The sequence below is a fragment of the Chelonoidis abingdonii genome, chromosome 11, assembly GCF_003597395.2.
Source record: "Chelonoidis abingdonii isolate Lonesome George chromosome 11, CheloAbing_2.0, whole genome shotgun sequence".
Classification (NCBI taxonomy): Eukaryota; Metazoa; Chordata; order Testudines; family Testudinidae; genus Chelonoidis; species Chelonoidis abingdonii.
In genome coordinates this window covers 40,152,078-40,169,195 of record NC_133779.1, presented here as the reverse complement: position 1 = coordinate 40,169,195, position 17,118 = coordinate 40,152,078, and the positions used below count along the sequence as shown (strand labels likewise).

The window sequence follows — 17,118 nt, the reverse complement described above, 5'->3', positions numbered from 1 at the left end:
CCCTGCACCTGCCTCAGTTTCCCTAGCTGTAAAAGGGGGATAGCGATGCTTCCTTCCTCTCACTTATAAGTGCCTTGTGGCAGCAGCTGTCTCTCCCTGTGTCGGGGCAGAGCCTGGTGCAAAGGGACCCTGCTGGCTGTTGGGGCCTGATCTCTGAGATCTCCTAGCACATAGGAGCAGTCCTCAGGATCCAGGCTGTTCAGTCACAAGCCCTTCCCTGTAGGGATTCCCTTGGCCCCACTCTGGCTAGAATCAGCATTACCCCACTCCCCACCTCCCCTAGTGTACGTACACACACACACACAAATTATTTCCTTCACAATCTTTATTGGAGCAAGGTGTTTGCAGTCAACACGTGCTTGTGTGCTCCCAATAAGATAGCGCATGGGCTGATAAGCTATTTTGTGAGCAGGTCCAGTCTGTGATGGGTCGATAAAGTGCTTCGGGCCCAGAGGAGTTATGCAAAAAGCTGGAGCCTCGAAGCCAGGCTGATACGCTGCCAGAGGGAGCCTGGAGCAAGTCACTCAACTCCAAACACTCCCTAAAAACCACAAGTGGGGCCTGACTGGCGCTGCCTGAGCCTGCTCAAGAAGAGAGCTTGTCCCGCAGCCCCAGCTGGAAATCAGCTGCTGTTTACTGCTGCTGGGGATGCAGCCTAATTGCTGGCCTGAGAGGCCAGGGCAGAGCTGACCCGACCCCACCTGTCCCCCTGAGCTCAGCCTAACCCTGCCCCACGCTGGTTAAAATGAGCTGATGTGGTACTTAGTGCCGGGTGGCTTCAGCTGCCGGTTGCTGCCGGAGTGGGGCTGGGGGGCAGAGAAGCTGGTCCTGGCTCAGGGGACAGAGGCAGGATTTGGATGAGGGCTGGCTTAGCAGGGGTTTATTGGACCCACAGCGCAGACGATCCCCTGCCAGGTGCTGAGGACAGGACGCGGGCAGCCTGGGACAGAGATTCAGAAGGGAGGAGCAGGTGGCGCGGGTCTCTCCCCCTGGTGACCTTTACATGGTGCTCAGCAGAGGACTCCAGGGTTCTTTCTATGGCCCTTTCTCCAACTTGCCAAGCCCCTTGCCTGCTCCCTGCCTCAGTTTCCCCAGAAAACCACCAGTCTAAATCCCAGGGCTCCATCTGTCACTATGCTAGCAGCCAGGAGGGGCTGGGCAGCTCTAGACAAGGCCCTGCTCTGTCACAGCCACGGGTATCAGCACTGGCTGCAGCTTGGCCCCTCCGTCCAGCTACTGCCTTCCCAACCCACTTGGCATTTGCTGGGCTGGTGCCTGCAGCATCCAGGCGACTTCGTGCCGCCGCTTTGCAGTGTCAGCCTCTGCCCGGCCAGTCAGAGCCCTGGGCACCCCTGGAGGGGGACAGTGCAGGGCGAATGTCCTGGTGGGGGAATGTGGAGCGGGTTGGCCAGCCTGAGGCTGCTCTGTCCTTTGTTCCCTCACAGAGACGGGGGCTGGATTCGTTCTCCTCACCCCCTGCTGGCTCTGGGGTGAGCCCAGCGCAGTCTCCCCTTTGGGCCAGAGCTCAGCGGTGTCGGCCCAGCCCCATGGCGCTGCCCGGCCCTAGACATTGGTCTCTCGCAGCAGGTGGCAGCAGCCGGTGTCGACAGGCTGGCAGAGCCAGAGGAACTCCTCGGAATCGCACTGCGAGGGGGCACCTGCCTCCGCCTGCTTCGCCAGCAGCGCCCGGTCGGCCTCCTCACTGCCCGTGAGCCCTGCCAGCAGGAGCGTGGAGGAGCTGAACGGCTTCTTCTGCAGAGTGAGGGAGTCCTCCGAGTCCTGCGGGGGGAGAGCGGAGATGAAAGAGGTGGGAATGATGTGGGGGCTGACACTGGAAACCCTCCCCCCTGCAGCCCTTATGTGTCCAGTGTGAGCCTCCTGCCCAGCCAGCCGCTGCAGCATCGCCAGCCCTGCCAGGGAACCAGCCGTGCCGTGTGCCACGAGTGACACACTCAGTGACGGGGGGGAGGCAACCCCACTCTCAGCCAGGCAGACCATGTGAAAGCTGCCTCCCATGAAGTGAGCCCTGGGGACACCCAGGTAGAGTCCCTGCTGGGGACGCCCAGCTCCGTTGTCTGGCCAGGGATGCACTGGCTCCCTGCTTTGCACTGAACTGCGGTTTTGCCCAGAGATGCCCAGGCAGCAGGGGCGGCTCCAGGCACCAGCACACCAAGCGCTTGCTTGAGGCGGCATGCCGCAGGGGCGCTCTGCCGGTAGCCGGGAGGGCGGTAGGCAGGCAGCCTTTGGTGGCATGCCTGCGGAGGATGCACTGGGCCCGCGGCTCCGGTGGACCTCCTGGTGGAGCTGCAGGACCAGCAGACCCTCCACAGGCACACCTGCAGGAGGTCCACCAGAGCCGCAGGACCGGCGACCGGCAGAGCGCCCCCCGCGGCATGACGCTGTGCTTGGGGCGGCGAAATGTCTAGAGGCTCCCCGGCAGGCAGCCACCAGGCTGCAAACTGGGCTGGTGGAAACTTCTCAGGGAACAGGGACAAAGAACCTTCCTGCCCTGCCCCACACCAGGCCCCACCCTGACTCCGTTACCTTGGTCAGACTATCCTCAAAGGGGTTTTTCCTGCTCTCTGGCAAAGACGTCTCCTTGATAATGTCCCACCAGAGCACTCCCCGGGGCATCTGGCTCCTCTTGGTAGGACCTACCAAAAACAATGAAAAACCAGATTGGCAAGGTCCCTGTCTAATGACAACTCTGGTTAAACAAAACACCATGGAACAGGGCAGAGCAGTGGCTGTGCCAGTTCTTTGCCCACCTCTGATGCCCTCCAGCCCTGGTGGATGCTGAATCACCTCCTGATGGGGCCAGGGAGCATTCTCCCCATGTCACGGATGGGGAAACTGAGGCACAGAGACCCCAGGCTTGCCCAAGGTCACACGCTGGGTCCATGACAGAGCTGAAGGGAACCCAGGAGTCCTGACTCCCTCTCCCAAAGTTTAATCTCAAGAGCTTCCTCCCTCCCCCAGCGGAGGCCCTACGGTCAGTTCGCTGTCCCGGGGCCTCCACACTCTGGTAATCTCCAGGAGAAGCTCGTTTGACCCTCTCCATGCATGGGGGCTGGGTCCAGGCGCGGCGGTGACAGGACACAGATCCCATCCTTCATAGCTGGTGACCAACCTGCTGCTGTCTAAGTGCTGGCTGGTGGGCTACGGGACACGAACTGCGGGGGGCTCAGCCAAGCTCCCCATGGACACGTGTCCGTGGGATTGTCACTCGCTGGCAGGCTTGGCAGAGAGGCCAACGGTTGAACTGGCCGCGGCTACTGGATTATCCGGTTACCGTGAGAGGTCACAGCTGGGGCAGCCCATGGGGGAAGCCTGCCCCTTTGCCGCCCCTGAGCTGTGGGCTTCACCCGCCCTGGAGGCTCATCTAGCCCTTTGCATTAGTGCCACATTCTCACTAGATCGTCCAAATCTGCCTCTCTCTCTCCTGCCCTCCACCCAGTCTCAAGATCCATGGGATGCCAGGGGCCAACCCAACAGATGGCACCCCTGCCCGTTGGCTGGGCTGGCACCTCGCAGCTGGCATTACCTGTCAGGTAACTTATCAGCACCCCCACCACCACAGTGGACAGCGTCCCCAAAGCCCCATAGTAGAGGTAGGACATGGCGTAGAAGTCATCGGCAATGGGCGGCCTGCGAAGGAAGGGACATCGTAGTAAAGCAGAGGAAAGGACATCGCGATATGCTAAAGAAAACCATGACCCGATACATCTAGGCTAGTCAAGGGAGGTTCTATTCCTGGAGGTCACCACGGCTGAGAATTGTTCACCCCCCTGTGATATCAGTTGCCCTGCCTTCCCTCAGCCCACCAGCCTGGCTCAGCCCCCTGTGCCTCTGGGCTCGTAGAAGGGAACGTCTTCGGGACAGGGCTGAGCCTCGCACTGCGCCCAGCATGCTGGAGGTCTGCAGGTCCGACCAAGCTATCAGTGCGAAATACGAATACTGCCGATGACAGAGGTGCCCATCTGATGAGGTCGGGGCTTTGCAGGAGGAGAAATCAGTCTCGCACTTTGTTGGTTTATTTATCCGATCTACCCCAGTCCTGGAGCAGAGCCATCAGATGGCATGCAGCCAAGCCCCTCTGCCAGAGCTCTCGCCCATGCACCACTGCCCTGCTTCAGGGAGCACCTCTGTCCCCAAACCCGACTCCCGTCGGAGAGAGATTCAGACAGGCAGCAAGTTCCCCTGCTGTTTGCAACAGCTCCCCTCACAGAAGCTCCATTGTGAAACTAACAGCCACATTGGACCAGCTGGCGTCGGCTTGCAAGCTCAGGAAAGGACCCGTGAGACTAGCAGCGCCACTCAGTGACCACCCGCCGCCACCACCATTTGAACCCTAGCAGACAACGGGTCTGAACCGAACCCTCGGCTCGGCGCACCTCCAGGCTCTGGGAGAGTCCAGACCCACAGCCTGGCCCTCATCTCTTTCCTTGCACAGCCTGCAACCCAGGCAGTTCCCTCAGCCCTGGGAATATTCAGCCCGGGATCCAGTCTCCTCATTCCTGGCCTCACCTCTCCAGGGGTGCAGTGATGTTCCGTGGAGGCAGGGGTCCCAGGACGATGGTGCTGTTGATCCCCTCAGTAGCGTTGTAGAGCGGGCACAGCTCTCCGGAGTAGGGCAGCACGCCCATGGTGTCCTCGCTGGGTGGGTAGATAGTGCCCCCCACGGCCACCCAGAAGGAGAGGACAAAACCAGCCCCCAAGCCTGCAAAAACCCCCTAGAAGCAGAAAAGAAATGAGGATTCAGCCAGGGCTTGGGCAATAGACACCCCCCCGCCCCATGGCTTTCGGGCATCTCCACGCACACAGCCAAGTGCCTGCTCCTAGGGCCAGCATCTTCGGTGTCTCTCGGGAGCAACCTGTGACAGGCACAGGCAGCTGGCATCAAAAAAGGCAGCCGGTAGCCCACACCTTACCTACAGCCCATCAATGCCCCTGATCTCCCACTCCCTTTGCTGCAGAGTCAGAGCCAATTTGAGCACCAGCTTCCCACTTCCGATGCACCGCAGCAGCCTCCGTTCCCCCCCGTCCCCCGGCATGGACTTACGACTGTGTTGCAGGCGGGTATGAACATCCCAAGGATGAAGGCTCCAAGGAGAGGGCCGCTAATCACTCCCATGACGGTGAAGGAACCCTGGAGAGATGGAGATGGGGTGGGGGTCAGCCAGGATATGGATGAGGTTTGGCACTCAGGGTCCCGGGAGGAGAGCAAGTTAAGACTTTCCCATCTCAGCTTTTATTTTTACATGAAAAATAGCGTTTTTGACAAAGGGGAGTTTTCGGGAGAGAATTCCCATTTTCTTGGAAACCCAGAAGTGGTTTTCCCCTTCCCTCCCCCCCGCCCAACATCACAAACTAAAAATTGAGTTTTGTGGAAATTTGCATCTTCTGTTAAGAAAAGAGGGAATGGCCAGGTGGGCTTTGACCAGCTCCCATCAGGAGAGTCTGGCCAGGAGCCACAGGTCTGTCCTGCCTTGAAAACCTCATGCAATTGAAAGAGGGGACTTGAGTTTCAGCTTGATCCATCTCCAGGCTGTGTCGCTACAACCCAACAGCTGCTGTGAGATCCTGCGCTGAGAGGCACCTGTGAGCCCCAATCCTAAACTCCAGGGTGTTGGCACCAATATATGCATCATAGGTGCCGACACAGCCCTCAAGTTTTCCCAAATGCTTTGGGAAGTTTCTAGTTTTGAAAGCGTAGTGGGAGACATCCGGAGGCTGTTTTTCAGAGGCTCCGTTGACTTCGGCTGCAGTGGTTGATGCTCCGCGGGAGATGGGGTGGAGCAGGACCAGAGGGCTAGGGGCTGGGCGAAGGATACAGAGCCCTTGGCTAGTAGACCCCTATGTTATTGCCACCTCAATAGCTCTTCCACAACTCATGTGAAAGGGGGACCCAGGGCAGCGGATGTTGGACAGGGCCCAAGGATATCGAACCAGAGCTCCGGAGCACGGCCCCATCAGGCGGGCGGGGGGACTTACCTGCAGCACACCGCCTCCCAGCAGTGAAGACAAGGCAGCCACCGTGATGCATGAGGTGCCATAGATTAACGCTGCAGAATGGAGGGAAAAAAAAGCCTCAGGCTGGGGAAGCAGCCGCATCAGACCCACCCCCTGCAGGGGGCTGAGGAATCGGGGGCACGGACGGACAGGGAGCAGCTTGGGGCTGGGGAGCTGGTCACCTTGATGTGTCCCCCCCTTTAACCATGGAGCCCTAAGCAGCCAAGGTGAGATGCACCCCTGGGCTGCGGGTTCCGCCAAATGTTGCCACTGCCCTGTTTCCATACAGCCAAATGCAAGGATCCCTCCCGCCCCACTCCAGCCCCACACTTACAGAGTCCCTTGGAGATGAGGGTGAGTTTCCGCGGCGACAGGGAGGGCATGTTGGGCTTGACCAGGTCTTCCACGGTGACGGCTGCCATGGCGTTGATGCTGGTGGACGCGGTGCTGGGGAGAGAGGGCGGGAGCAGAGGAGAGTCATGCACGCCGGGCCAACGGGATTGTCATCCTCCCGTCTCCCAGGCTAGGTGGGGTTGGGCCCAGGGGACATTTGGATGGGAGACCAATAGGGAGGTGATGTAGAGGGTGCGCTCCCCTCTGGGTCGGTGCTCATGCCCCAGCACACTGTTAGGGGGCGCTGTGCCACAGGGAGCTGGGTGGGTGGCTCGATAAAGGGCCCTGCCCCCTGGGAGCCAGTGCTGACCACCCATGCCACAGGATATGGGGCACTTGCCCCACAGTCCTATCCAGCCCCAATGCTAGTGACCCCAGTCTTCATCTGGAACTGCCCCATTAGCTGCAGCTGGGCCCAGCGAATTTCCTCCTCCCTTCCTGTCCCAACGGTTGTGGGGGGTTTAAAGAGCTGAGGAGTTCCACCCCAGAGCCAGCTCCAAGCCGTGGAATAACAAAGGGGGGTGGGGCGGGGGTGGGATAGGTGGGCCCCCAAATGGAGCCCAGGGCTACAGCCACTATTGCGATGCTTTGCTGGGGCAGTTGGGCTCTGCCCCTTACCTGAGGGTCCCGCTGTACGCACAAGCCAGGAAGAGACCGGGCACGCCCGGGTACTTCTCAAAGATATCCAGGACCATATAGGGCATGTACTGCAGGGAGGAGACGGCCACGTTACAGAGGAGCCAGAGGGGGCAGCTCCCAGGGGAGTGACAATAAACCCCCTCCTCTAAGGTGGGCTGGTGGGGGGCGGGGGAAAGGACCCCACTCCTCCCACTCGGAAAGCAGCATAAACCCATCGAACAGGACACGGAGAAGGTGATGCCCCAGGGAAGCGGGTTAACAGCATAATACTGAGCGCCGGGTATGGCACCTTCCATCCCACGGTCTGGGAGCACTTTGCAAAGCATCAGCCCTGCTTTATAGATAGGGAAACTGAGGCACGGAAAGGCAAAGGGACCCACCCCAGATCAAGCCAAGACTAAAACCCAGGTGTCCTGATTCCTAGTCCCACGCTCCAACCACTAGGGAATAGTCCCCTCCCAGAACTGGGGAAAGAACCCAGGTGTCTGGCTTGCCAGGCCCATGCTCTGCCCACATCCTCTAAAGAATTAATGATCCACCAGCGGGCTCGTCAAGCTCCCTCATTTTGGCCTCTTGCCTTGATCTCTACCTGATCATTAGCAGGGCAGTTCCCCCTGGCTGCTCAAACAGCCCTCGGCTCACTAGAGCAGGGCTCCCCCGCAGTGGGGACTGAGGCCAGCTGGGCCGTGGGTACCTGGTCGGGGGCAGAGATGTATCCAGCCAGGAGGGGATCGCAGTCCCTGTAGAGCACAAACATCACAATGCCACAGCCCACCGCGCTGGAGACGATGAAGAAGAGGCCCACTTGGTTGACCAGCAGAGCACTGCGAACACACGGGCAGCAGAGATCACAACCAGGCCAGAGCCAACATCACCCAGTGACGTCCGGCCAGGAGCCGGGCCAGGGCAGCCCCACCGCTGTGCTGCGTCAGCAGCCCCAGTTCATCCCCCCCGCTGTGGCAGAGGCAGGGCAAACTTCCCACGCCCTCAGGCTGGGACAGAGGTGCCTATTCCAATGGGACTTGGGTGCCTAACTCCCAGAGGTTCCATTGTAGGGCCCTCCTCACCCTGACCCAGCCAAGGCACTAGAGCCTGGTGCTTTGGGGGGCTGGCCTGCTTTGAGACGCCCCAGACCTGATCTGCAGAGGGGCAGCCAAAGCCAGTGGGTGCCCCAGGGGCTCAGCACGTCTGTAGGTCAGGGCCTGGGCACAGCAGATCCCCCTCCTCAGCACAGGACTCCGCTTGCTCTCCCAGAACATGCCCCAGCTTGAGAGCAGGATCCCGCCCTCCAAGCAGAGCCCCTCGGCTGCCCCACACCATGCAGAGTGATCCCAGAAGGCTTGGCCCCCAGCACGGGGGGCTCATCGCAAGATCCCCTCTAACACAGGCCCCAGCTGCAGGGACCGGGAGGAATCCAGGGGCTGGGGCTCACTTTGCAGAGAACAATGGTCTCCCGTCACCTGGCGCCTGCTTCCCCCAGATCTGCGCTAGCTACTTGTAGCCTTCCAGGCTCTGGATTCATCAGTGGCTTCCTGCCATTGGCCTGGTCCCTGGGAGACCCGGGACAGGACAGTGCTACCTGGGGAACACGCAGCCTAACTGTCTGCAGAACAAACCAGAGCTGCAGCGTCACCATTACTCAGCAAAAGCCAGTTCTGCTTCCTGGCAGAGCCACCCCCGGCCTGGCTCCCTGGGCAGCATCTCTTTGCTAACCCTAACCCTAACCCTTGAGCCAGAAACGATCCTCCGGCTGGGCAAATCCCCTCTTGGCTTCCACACGAGTCCTGGTGAGCTCGGACACTTTCTTCTCTGCAATCCCCCACAATCGCCCACTCAGAGCCTGACAAAGCTCCAGGGAAGGCTTCCTCTCCCCTCAACCCCCTCCCCACACCATGCAAACCTCAGCCCTGGCAGCAGGGGAAATGCAAGACCTCTCCTCTACCTCCTTTCCCCATCACCCAAGTGGGTCCTCACTAAGCCCCACCCCAAGCAGGTCACAATTCATCCTTTACTGCAGTGGCCTGGGGAACTCACTGCCACAAGATATTGCTGCAGCCAAGAGCTTTAATCTCTGCTGGTTTTCTGCCCCTACACGAAACGAGGTTCTTGGAACAGGCACAACCTCAGCCACCGATAAGTATGTGCAGGTTGGTCCCAGCACTGGCACAGCCAGCAGGGTGGGGCAGCTAAAGTCTCCCCTGGCCATTATCAGAGCACTGGAGGAGGCCAGGGTGGGTTATCGGTGGCTGACGGAACATGGCTTGTGTCTATAGACTCACACGGGAGGAGGGAGAAGGCGCGTAAGGCTGCATGGCAGCTGCCATGTTGATATTAGAGATACCAGCGTCGGGGCAGATAGTAGCCTGCATGAGCCAGTAAACCCCGGCTGAATTGCCCCCAGCACAGCAGTGGATCAGGAGGGACGAGGGCACCTTCTTCCCACCTGCACCGTGGGCTTCCCATGCCAGCCAGGAGGCAACAGCACAGGTTGGGGGATAGCGGCTTGTGCTGCTGGAACAGCAGCTCAAGGGTTCTATTCTACCTGCTCCGTACGTGCAGTTTTACATGGCAACACTGGATCCTAACCCTGTAGCCTCCAGCACTGGCCACAGCCACCATGAGGTGACTCAAACAGGGTCCCCCTTCCTCCATCCCTCTGTGCTGAGTTCCCCAGCAGCCAGGCTCTCGCTTCCCTCAGAAGTTAAACCCTGCCTCAGTTTCCCTTCCCTAGGCAGCAGGGACTCACAGTTTTGCCTCATTCTCCGTCTTGCAGGCCACGTAGCGCTGGACCTGGGCCTGGTTCACACCGTACATGGAGAGCCACACCATGGTGCCCCCAAAGGTGAAGGTCCAGAAGGTGTAGCGGCTCCTGGGGTCTGGGTCGAAGCTGCAGGCAGAAGGGGAGGGCGAGACACAGACTGAGCCAGTCATGCAGGGGGGAGAATCTCCCAACCCAGACTATTTACCCAGCTCCATAACTGTGTGAGGTTGGCGGGGGGGTGAGGGGTCCAGGTTACCATCCTGGCAATTCCACCTCCCACCCCAGTCCCGCTGGGACATCCCAGTGTCATGGGCTGGCATTTCGGTGCCGTCATGGTACAATGAACGTCCGGGATCATCTCGTGTGGGACACAGACTGCCAGCCCGGACAATCACCCCACTAAATACGGAAACCGTCTGGGAAAAGCCTTGGGGCAGACAGCAGCTGCTCAGTGAGACCCCACTGTAGCCAGCATGAGGCTGGGAGCCAGGACTCCTGGGTTCTCTTCCCAGCCCTGGGAGGGGAGTGGGACCTGGAGGTAGGGGTCGGAGTGTCCCAGAGTTAGTGGGTTTCTGGTGGGAAAGACCCCCGCTGGAAAAGGCACATACTCGGCCAGGTTGATCCTGGAGTGGTTGGATGCGATCTCCAGGGCGGTGCTGGGGCTACCCACTAGCAGCGTCCCCTGGATCAAGATGGCGATGAATCCAGAGAGCATCACCAACACCTGGAACACATCTGTCCAGATGACGGCCTTCATCCCACCCTGCAGAGGGAGAAGAGGAGGGTCAGCGCCCTGGGCAGCCAGTACCAAAATGACTTCACAGCCCCCAGGGGCCAGAACCTGGGCTGGAGCAAATCCGCACAGATCGATTGAGTCAGTGAAGCGACACTGATTTGCCCTGGCCCCAAGGGTTAGCTTGTCCCAGCCAGGGTAGGGACATGGCCCAGCGAGCTAATATTCCTCTCCTGTCCTCGCTGGTTTGACCCACCAGCAGACTGTGGAAGGGACCCGCAGGGCACAGGACGGAGCCCCGTTGCTGGAGCCTTTGCATCAGACACCCCAGGTGAGCCCCACCCCGCTTGTCTGGGTGATCTCTGCTGAAAGCAGTCGAGCAGCTGGAGGACATGTGCCAGCAGCAACTCACTATGGTGGTGTAGAAGGTGCAGATGGCTCCAGTGGAAAGAAGAGACGCCCAGATATCCAGCCCGGTCACTAAACCAAAGAAGCAGCCAGTCAGTGAAGGGGAGACATTCCCTGACCCAGCCGTGTGGCCCAGAACTCCCGATTTCCCCCCACCTGAAACTTCAGGGTCTGGCTCAGCTCTGGGCCCAAAGTCTGCAGCCGGTCAGGCAGCAGTGGGCTGTGATGGTGCTCACGGGACGGCTCCCCAGCTGGTGTAAATCAGCAGCACCTCACTAAGCCAGTGGGGCCAGAGCCTCAGCTGGGGTACAGCGGCCATAGCTCCACGGGAATCAGTGGGGCCAGTGGGAATGGCAGGCAGGGAGGAAAAAGCCACTGCAGCCGCAGCACAGGCAATGGAGGAAGGGCCTCGATTGTAAGTTGCTGGGGCAGGACCCACAGGGCAGCGCCTAGTGCGATGGGGGGCTGGGCCGTGCCTGGGCGCTGTGGGAACAGAAACGCTAAGGAACAGTGGTCAGGCCCCTTTCCAGGCGTCGCTCCCGGGGACCCTGAGACGGGGGAGCCCGTGGGGGCCTGGGACATACCTTGGTTGAGGATCAGCGCAGGGGCGTAGATGACGATCCCTGTGTACAGCATCTGCAGGCGGAACAAACAGCAACCCAACCCCATCGTCAGCACAGAGCCCACCAAGCCCCTGGCAGCAAGAGCTGGGGGGGGGGACCGGGTCTGGAGGAGGGGCAGCTCAGCTCTCACGCTGTTCACATGGGCACCCCCAAGACAGAGGCACCTGGTGGGACACGACCTGCTCCATGGCTTTAGAGTGAGGCTCCAGCTCCTCGCTCTGTGCTCTACCCACTAGGCCATGCTGCAGAGCGGCTCCTTTATCTCAGACCCCGCAGAGGTGTCGGCTCAGACCCGTACTGAGCCCACTCTGCCTGTGCGGCCCCCGTCCCTAGACATGCGACTCCACCCCAGCCAGGCCCCGGGCTACACACCGTGGCAAAGATGTACTGGATGGTCCCACACAGGCGAACCTTCCTGCTGAATCTCAGCTCCAGATACTGCAAGAGAGAAAGGGGGGAGGGGATGAAATACGAGGCGGGGAGCTGCTGATCTCTTTGCTCATCTCCTCCATGGGAGAGGGCTCAGCAAGCCAACACATCTCAGGGCCTCAAGCCCGCGGGGACAGGCGCCTCCAGGCTGCTGAAGGTCGTGGAGGAGTCCGGTTCCTCGAGGGACTCGATCTAGCCCGTTTTCTTCCTTTGCGGTGGTTTGTCTCAGCCTGTCGGTGCAGCCCCCCTGCCCCCAACAACTTGTGCAGGTGCAGAATTGCAAACCCCTTTGCTCCTTGCAGAGCAGCCCTCCCCGATTTACAGCAGTGCTGGGGTTGGAAGGTAACAATGTCAGACGAGCAGAGTTCAAACCACAGCTCTGACCCCTCTGATTACATTAGCACTGGCCACTCAGGGGCTCCAGTACAGAGACTCAGCAGCCTGGGGCTTGGCTGCCTAAGGGCGCTGTGGGTTCACCAGCGGGAGGGGGGGGATAGGGGAGGCCCCTGGAGCTCTGGGGAGCAGCCACCTTTCCACCGCCACCCAGCGAATGGGCCTCGGAGCAGAAATGGGCATGAGTAGGGATAGAACGTCCCTGAGCAGAGCCAGATCCCATTCGTTTTCACGGTAATCGGACATCCACATTCCTTAGCTGTTCCGTGGAGGACGCCCTGGGGCAGGCAGCACTGCAGTCCCAAGACTAGAACTAGGGGCTGCCCGCTCCCCCCATCCTGCCCTTGATGCATTTTTCCTCACAGCTTCCCAGTAAGGCTGGGATGTGACATCAGCCTCATTGGACAGAGGGGAAACTGAGGCACCAGGAAAGGAAAGGGGTCTGGGGCAGAGCCAGGAACTCCCAGATCTCTCGAGTCCCTTGACAGCATCTGAACCACAAGGCCTCCTTCCAGCAATACCCCCACCCCACACCCCTCAAGAAATAGCATAGGAGCTGGCAGAGCTCAGGTTCCACAAAGACCGCTGCCCCTTGGAGGTGGCTCTGGCTTTCTGCCTCGTGCGTCACTGCATGGCTCGCTAATGCCCCCTCTCCTGGGACGCACTGTTAACACCCACTCAGTGACCCAGCTAACAGACGTCCCGGCACATGCTCCAGGAATCCACGCTAGGGCTTCAGAAGAGGCACTTGGCCAGCAGGGCCTGTGATTCAGGGGACTGGGTCTTTAAGGGCTGAGCTTCCCAGACGGAGTCTGCGCATGGCATGGGAAAGCTTTGGTTGTTATGCTCAGCCAGTGGGAACCAGCCACAGAATAAAGCACCCCGAGCACTGAGCAACCCCTGAGCCCCCCAGGGCTGCCTCCACCAGGATGGTCAGGTAGCCGGGCAGCTCCCCAAAGCCTGTGGTGCCTGCAGACTGGGCGTGGAGAGCCCAGGGTATGAGAGAGGCTCATTCACAGGCTGGCGCCGACCTTTGAGACTTGTTGGGGGGTGGTGAAGGGATGAAGCCCTCTGAGGCTCCCCCAAGAACAGTGCAGGCAGCGTGTGGCCAGGCAGGCAGCGCAGAACTGGAGTGGGACAAAGTCCCAGCCCTGAGCACCCCCAGACTCAGGAACAGTCAGAGTCAGCCTCAGGGGCTTGGGCTGGTTCCAGAATGCTTTGCAGCTCCCAGTGGCTCAGCCACTCATGGTTGTTTTCATTTCTCTGACCTCAGGTTTAGCTCCAGGGCAGCTCTGGCAGAGTTTGCGCGTTGGTGCCAACTCCTCAAGCGTCCCAGGACTTTTCACCCTCTGGTGCCGTGCCTGCTTGCTCGCAGGCTGTGCAGTTACCGGAGCCCTTTCTGGTTTGGCACCAGGGTGCCATGTTCTTCCTGGATGGGGGAACCTCTGCAAGGATCCGAACGCCCCAATGCTGACATGGTTTGGATCTGGGGCTCCGATTGGGACCCTCCCCATCCGCTCCCCCAGACTGGAGCCGGAAGTCGAGGGGAACAAGTCATGTAGCTAGAGATGGGTGGCCAGAGAGCTCCAGGCTCTGGGGAAGTTGCGCTCTGCACCCACCCAGCTCTGGAAGGCGGTCAGTGCCCCCGCCTCCTTGCCCAGCCCTTTGAGGGAGCATGTGCCGCCTGACCTCAGCCCTCTCCCTGTCAAAGGCCCGTTGGGCGGGGAGGCTCCTTTGCAGGTTCTGGCAGCTGCACGCCCCGGAAGCCCAGTGAGAAGCCCTGGAGTTTATCAGAGATAATAGCAGGGCCAGGAATCCAGGCAGCTGCTCTCCGGGGCCAGGCCCTCGGCACTCGTGGACACCAAACTCCTAGTCCCCTGTTCTAACCACATCCACCCCTGAGTAGGAGAAGCCTGCCTCTCAGGCTGAAAGAGGAGAGGGGAAATACTGGGATCCCAGGGGGGCACCCTTTGACCCGCCTCCCCTACCCCCAGCGCCCTGAGATCTGGGGACAGTGGATTTATCAGCTCCTCTTATCCGTGGTGTTTGCAGTGATAAGACTCTGCATGGCCAGCAGAGAGCAGGCGATTCCTGACCTTTCCCACTCAGCAACCAGGAGAACGTGGTCAGCAGAGCTAGGAGGCTGGGCTAGCAGGGGGCTGCGGGTCAGGACTGAGGGGCATCACCAGAGCTGTGTTCCTGTGTAGGGGAAGGTTGCCCAGCTCCTGTTGCCCCACAAATGCCCCTCGCCAATCCTAGCAGCCCCTCAAATTCACGAGCACTGAGTATGACCCTGAACAAACCCTCCCCCAGCGAAGCTACCTGGACACATGGCTGCCCAGGCCTCTCTCCTGCATCCCGCCAGGCGCCCTTACCTCGTAGGTGCTGGTCAGCCCCAGGCGGTAGAAGACGGGCAGGAAGAGGTAGGCGGTCAGCAGGGTGTTGAGTATCTGCCCCAGGCACATCCACAGGAACTTCATGCCATAGCGGTAGGCCTCCGCGGGCACACCCAGCACCTGGATGGCTGACATGAAGCTGGCGGAGAGCGAGAGCCCCACAGGCACGGCTGACATCTGGCGCCCCCCGGTGAAGAAGTCGTCACTGGTCTTCTGCCCACCTTTGAAGAGGGCGTAGAAAAGCCCGATCCCCGTGGAGATCAGGAGCATCAGACCAAATACCCCATAGTCCCAGAGGTTGAACGTTAGCATCTCTGGCATGAAAACCTCCATGCTGCCCACCTGGGACATCAGTCCAGCTGCTATCTGAGCAACGCCCCCGGCCTCAGGCACGCACAAACCTTAGTCCCACAATATTCCCCCCGCAAGCAAATCAACTGGTAGCAGCAGCTAGGCCTGCAATGGGGCCCTGTGCTGTAACTCGCTGGCCCAACACAGCCACCCGAGAGGTCTGCTAGCAAAGCAGGGGCAGTTTGGAACGTGCCTAGATACGGCCACAGACAGACAATCGCAGAAAGACCTCAAAAGGCTGTAAAAAAAACCTCTGCAATTAACCACGGGAATTTCACCGTGGGAGAGAGGAACAAATAATAATGATTTAAACTAACAAAACCAGCAAATTGTGTATGAAAATCAAAGTGTTTCAGAAACCGAAATTCATGGTTTGAATGCAGGATGCAGAGAAGTCTCTACACACAGTGTCCGCACCAGCGGGGGACAAATATTTTTTAAACAAACAAAAACCTCGGGCCTGGATCCCTTCTGAAAAATCAAAATATTTTACAAACTGAAACAGCTGAGAACTTCAGTATTTTAAAAACACGTGGTTAGAAATTAAAGCAAGTTCAGTTGAGGGTGATCAAAAAAATAAACCCAACCTGTTTTGTCTGTTCAGAACAACGCTAACAACTCTCAGCACTTCCCACTGAGTGCCTGGAAAGCTGAAAGGTGACGGCTTGAGAAAGAAAATACCCAGCTTCAAAAATAAAAAAAGAGTGACCTGTTAAATTGATACAGGCGAGAAGATCAAAAGGCAGCAGGTTCCAAACCTGTGCTGTGCTCAGCAAAATGTTCCCGAGTCTAAAAATATATATATATATATATATATATATATAAGATTGCTAAAAGCCTTGTTTTACAGGACATTTCATAAACATATAAATAAATAACTAAATCCAACCCCACTACACTGCCAGGAAAACAAGAGCAGAACAGGAGAAAACAGTTTGCTGCCAGCAGGAGCTGGGATGTCCCGGGAGACTCCTTGGTGATCCTAGATCCCTTTGGGATGAAGCAGCTTCTCAGTCTATCTGGGCAGCTCTGGGTTGTGAGCGTTTTTCAGGAGTCACTTAGCCAGCAGGTCTGCGATAAGAGAGGAGGTTGCTTAGAGTTTCGCAGAGGGGTGTTGATTTATTTGATGGGAGACCAAGGTCATCCAGGCTTGGCTAAAGGAGTGTGTCTCCAATGCCAGGCACCCTTTCAGTGCTGGAGCTAAAAGAGCAGGGGGAAGTCGTAAGGAGGAAGTTTTTAAAGGCACTTTCCAGCCCGCGGCCCAGGGTGTGGTGGCAGGTTATGAGCAATGCATTGACAGACACCGCTCTCACCAGTGCTGGAGAGAGTGTGATTAGCGAAGGGACCTGCCAGGGGAATTGGGGCTGGTTCTGAGAGATAAGTGTCGAGTGCTTCCTGGTAAGGGATTGCAGGATGGGAGAGAAGATCCAGTGACTCCCCATCACCTTGCACTGGTGCAGTGATTTACAGCTGTGCTGAGCTGAGCTGCAGCACGCTGCCACTGGAGAAGGGAGCAGAGAGCTCCCCACTCCCTCTGCACAGCTGTACGATGCCATCGCCCTCGGGCTCTGGGGGACACACGCACAAAGCCCAGGAGGCCATGAGCAGCGATGGCTGATGCCTCGAAGGCACACTGGCTGCCTGCCTCCCCAGGGGAGCTCCTGCATTGCCAGTCCTGCAGGGCCAGGGCCCAGGCCCGGGGCCCAAGCTCTGTTTGCAATGCCTTAGCGCAGGCAGAGAGGCGCTGAGGGACCGCGGCTGCTCCCTGTTCAATTACAGAGGTCAGGGATCTGCTGTGCAACTGCACCCCAAGGGGGCAGGAGCCAAAATGTCACCCCTCCCGCACCCAGTACATCCCAGTCAGATGTGTGGCGGGCGGGGGGGAGAGGAGTGGAAAGAGAGACAGGCCGGGGAGCAAGCAGAGAGGAAATCCACAGCCTGGTGCAGCTCCATGCAAAGCCAGAGCGTGAAACTGACTAG

The 17,118-nt window shown here is 59.0% G+C and overlaps 1 protein-coding gene across 1 annotated transcript; it reads right to left on the bottom strand.

The window, feature by feature from the left end:
• Positions 1-310: 310 nt before the first annotated feature.
• Positions 311-16,209, bottom strand: SLC5A5 (solute carrier family 5 member 5). Its single transcript, XM_032795401.2, has 15 exons — positions 14,767-16,209; positions 11,942-12,007; positions 11,531-11,582; positions 10,951-11,018; positions 10,414-10,568; positions 9,791-9,931; positions 7,739-7,868; positions 7,024-7,112; positions 6,347-6,459; positions 5,995-6,065; positions 5,063-5,149; positions 4,528-4,733; positions 3,545-3,648; positions 2,545-2,654; positions 311-1,779 (listed from the first exon to the last, which is right to left on the bottom strand). The coding sequence occupies exons 1-15, from the start codon at positions 15,136-15,138 to the stop codon at positions 1,564-1,566; spliced, it is 1,980 nt and encodes a 659-aa protein (XP_032651292.1). The 5' UTR covers positions 15,139-16,209; the 3' UTR covers positions 311-1,563.
• Between the last annotated feature and the right edge of the window lie 909 nt (positions 16,210-17,118).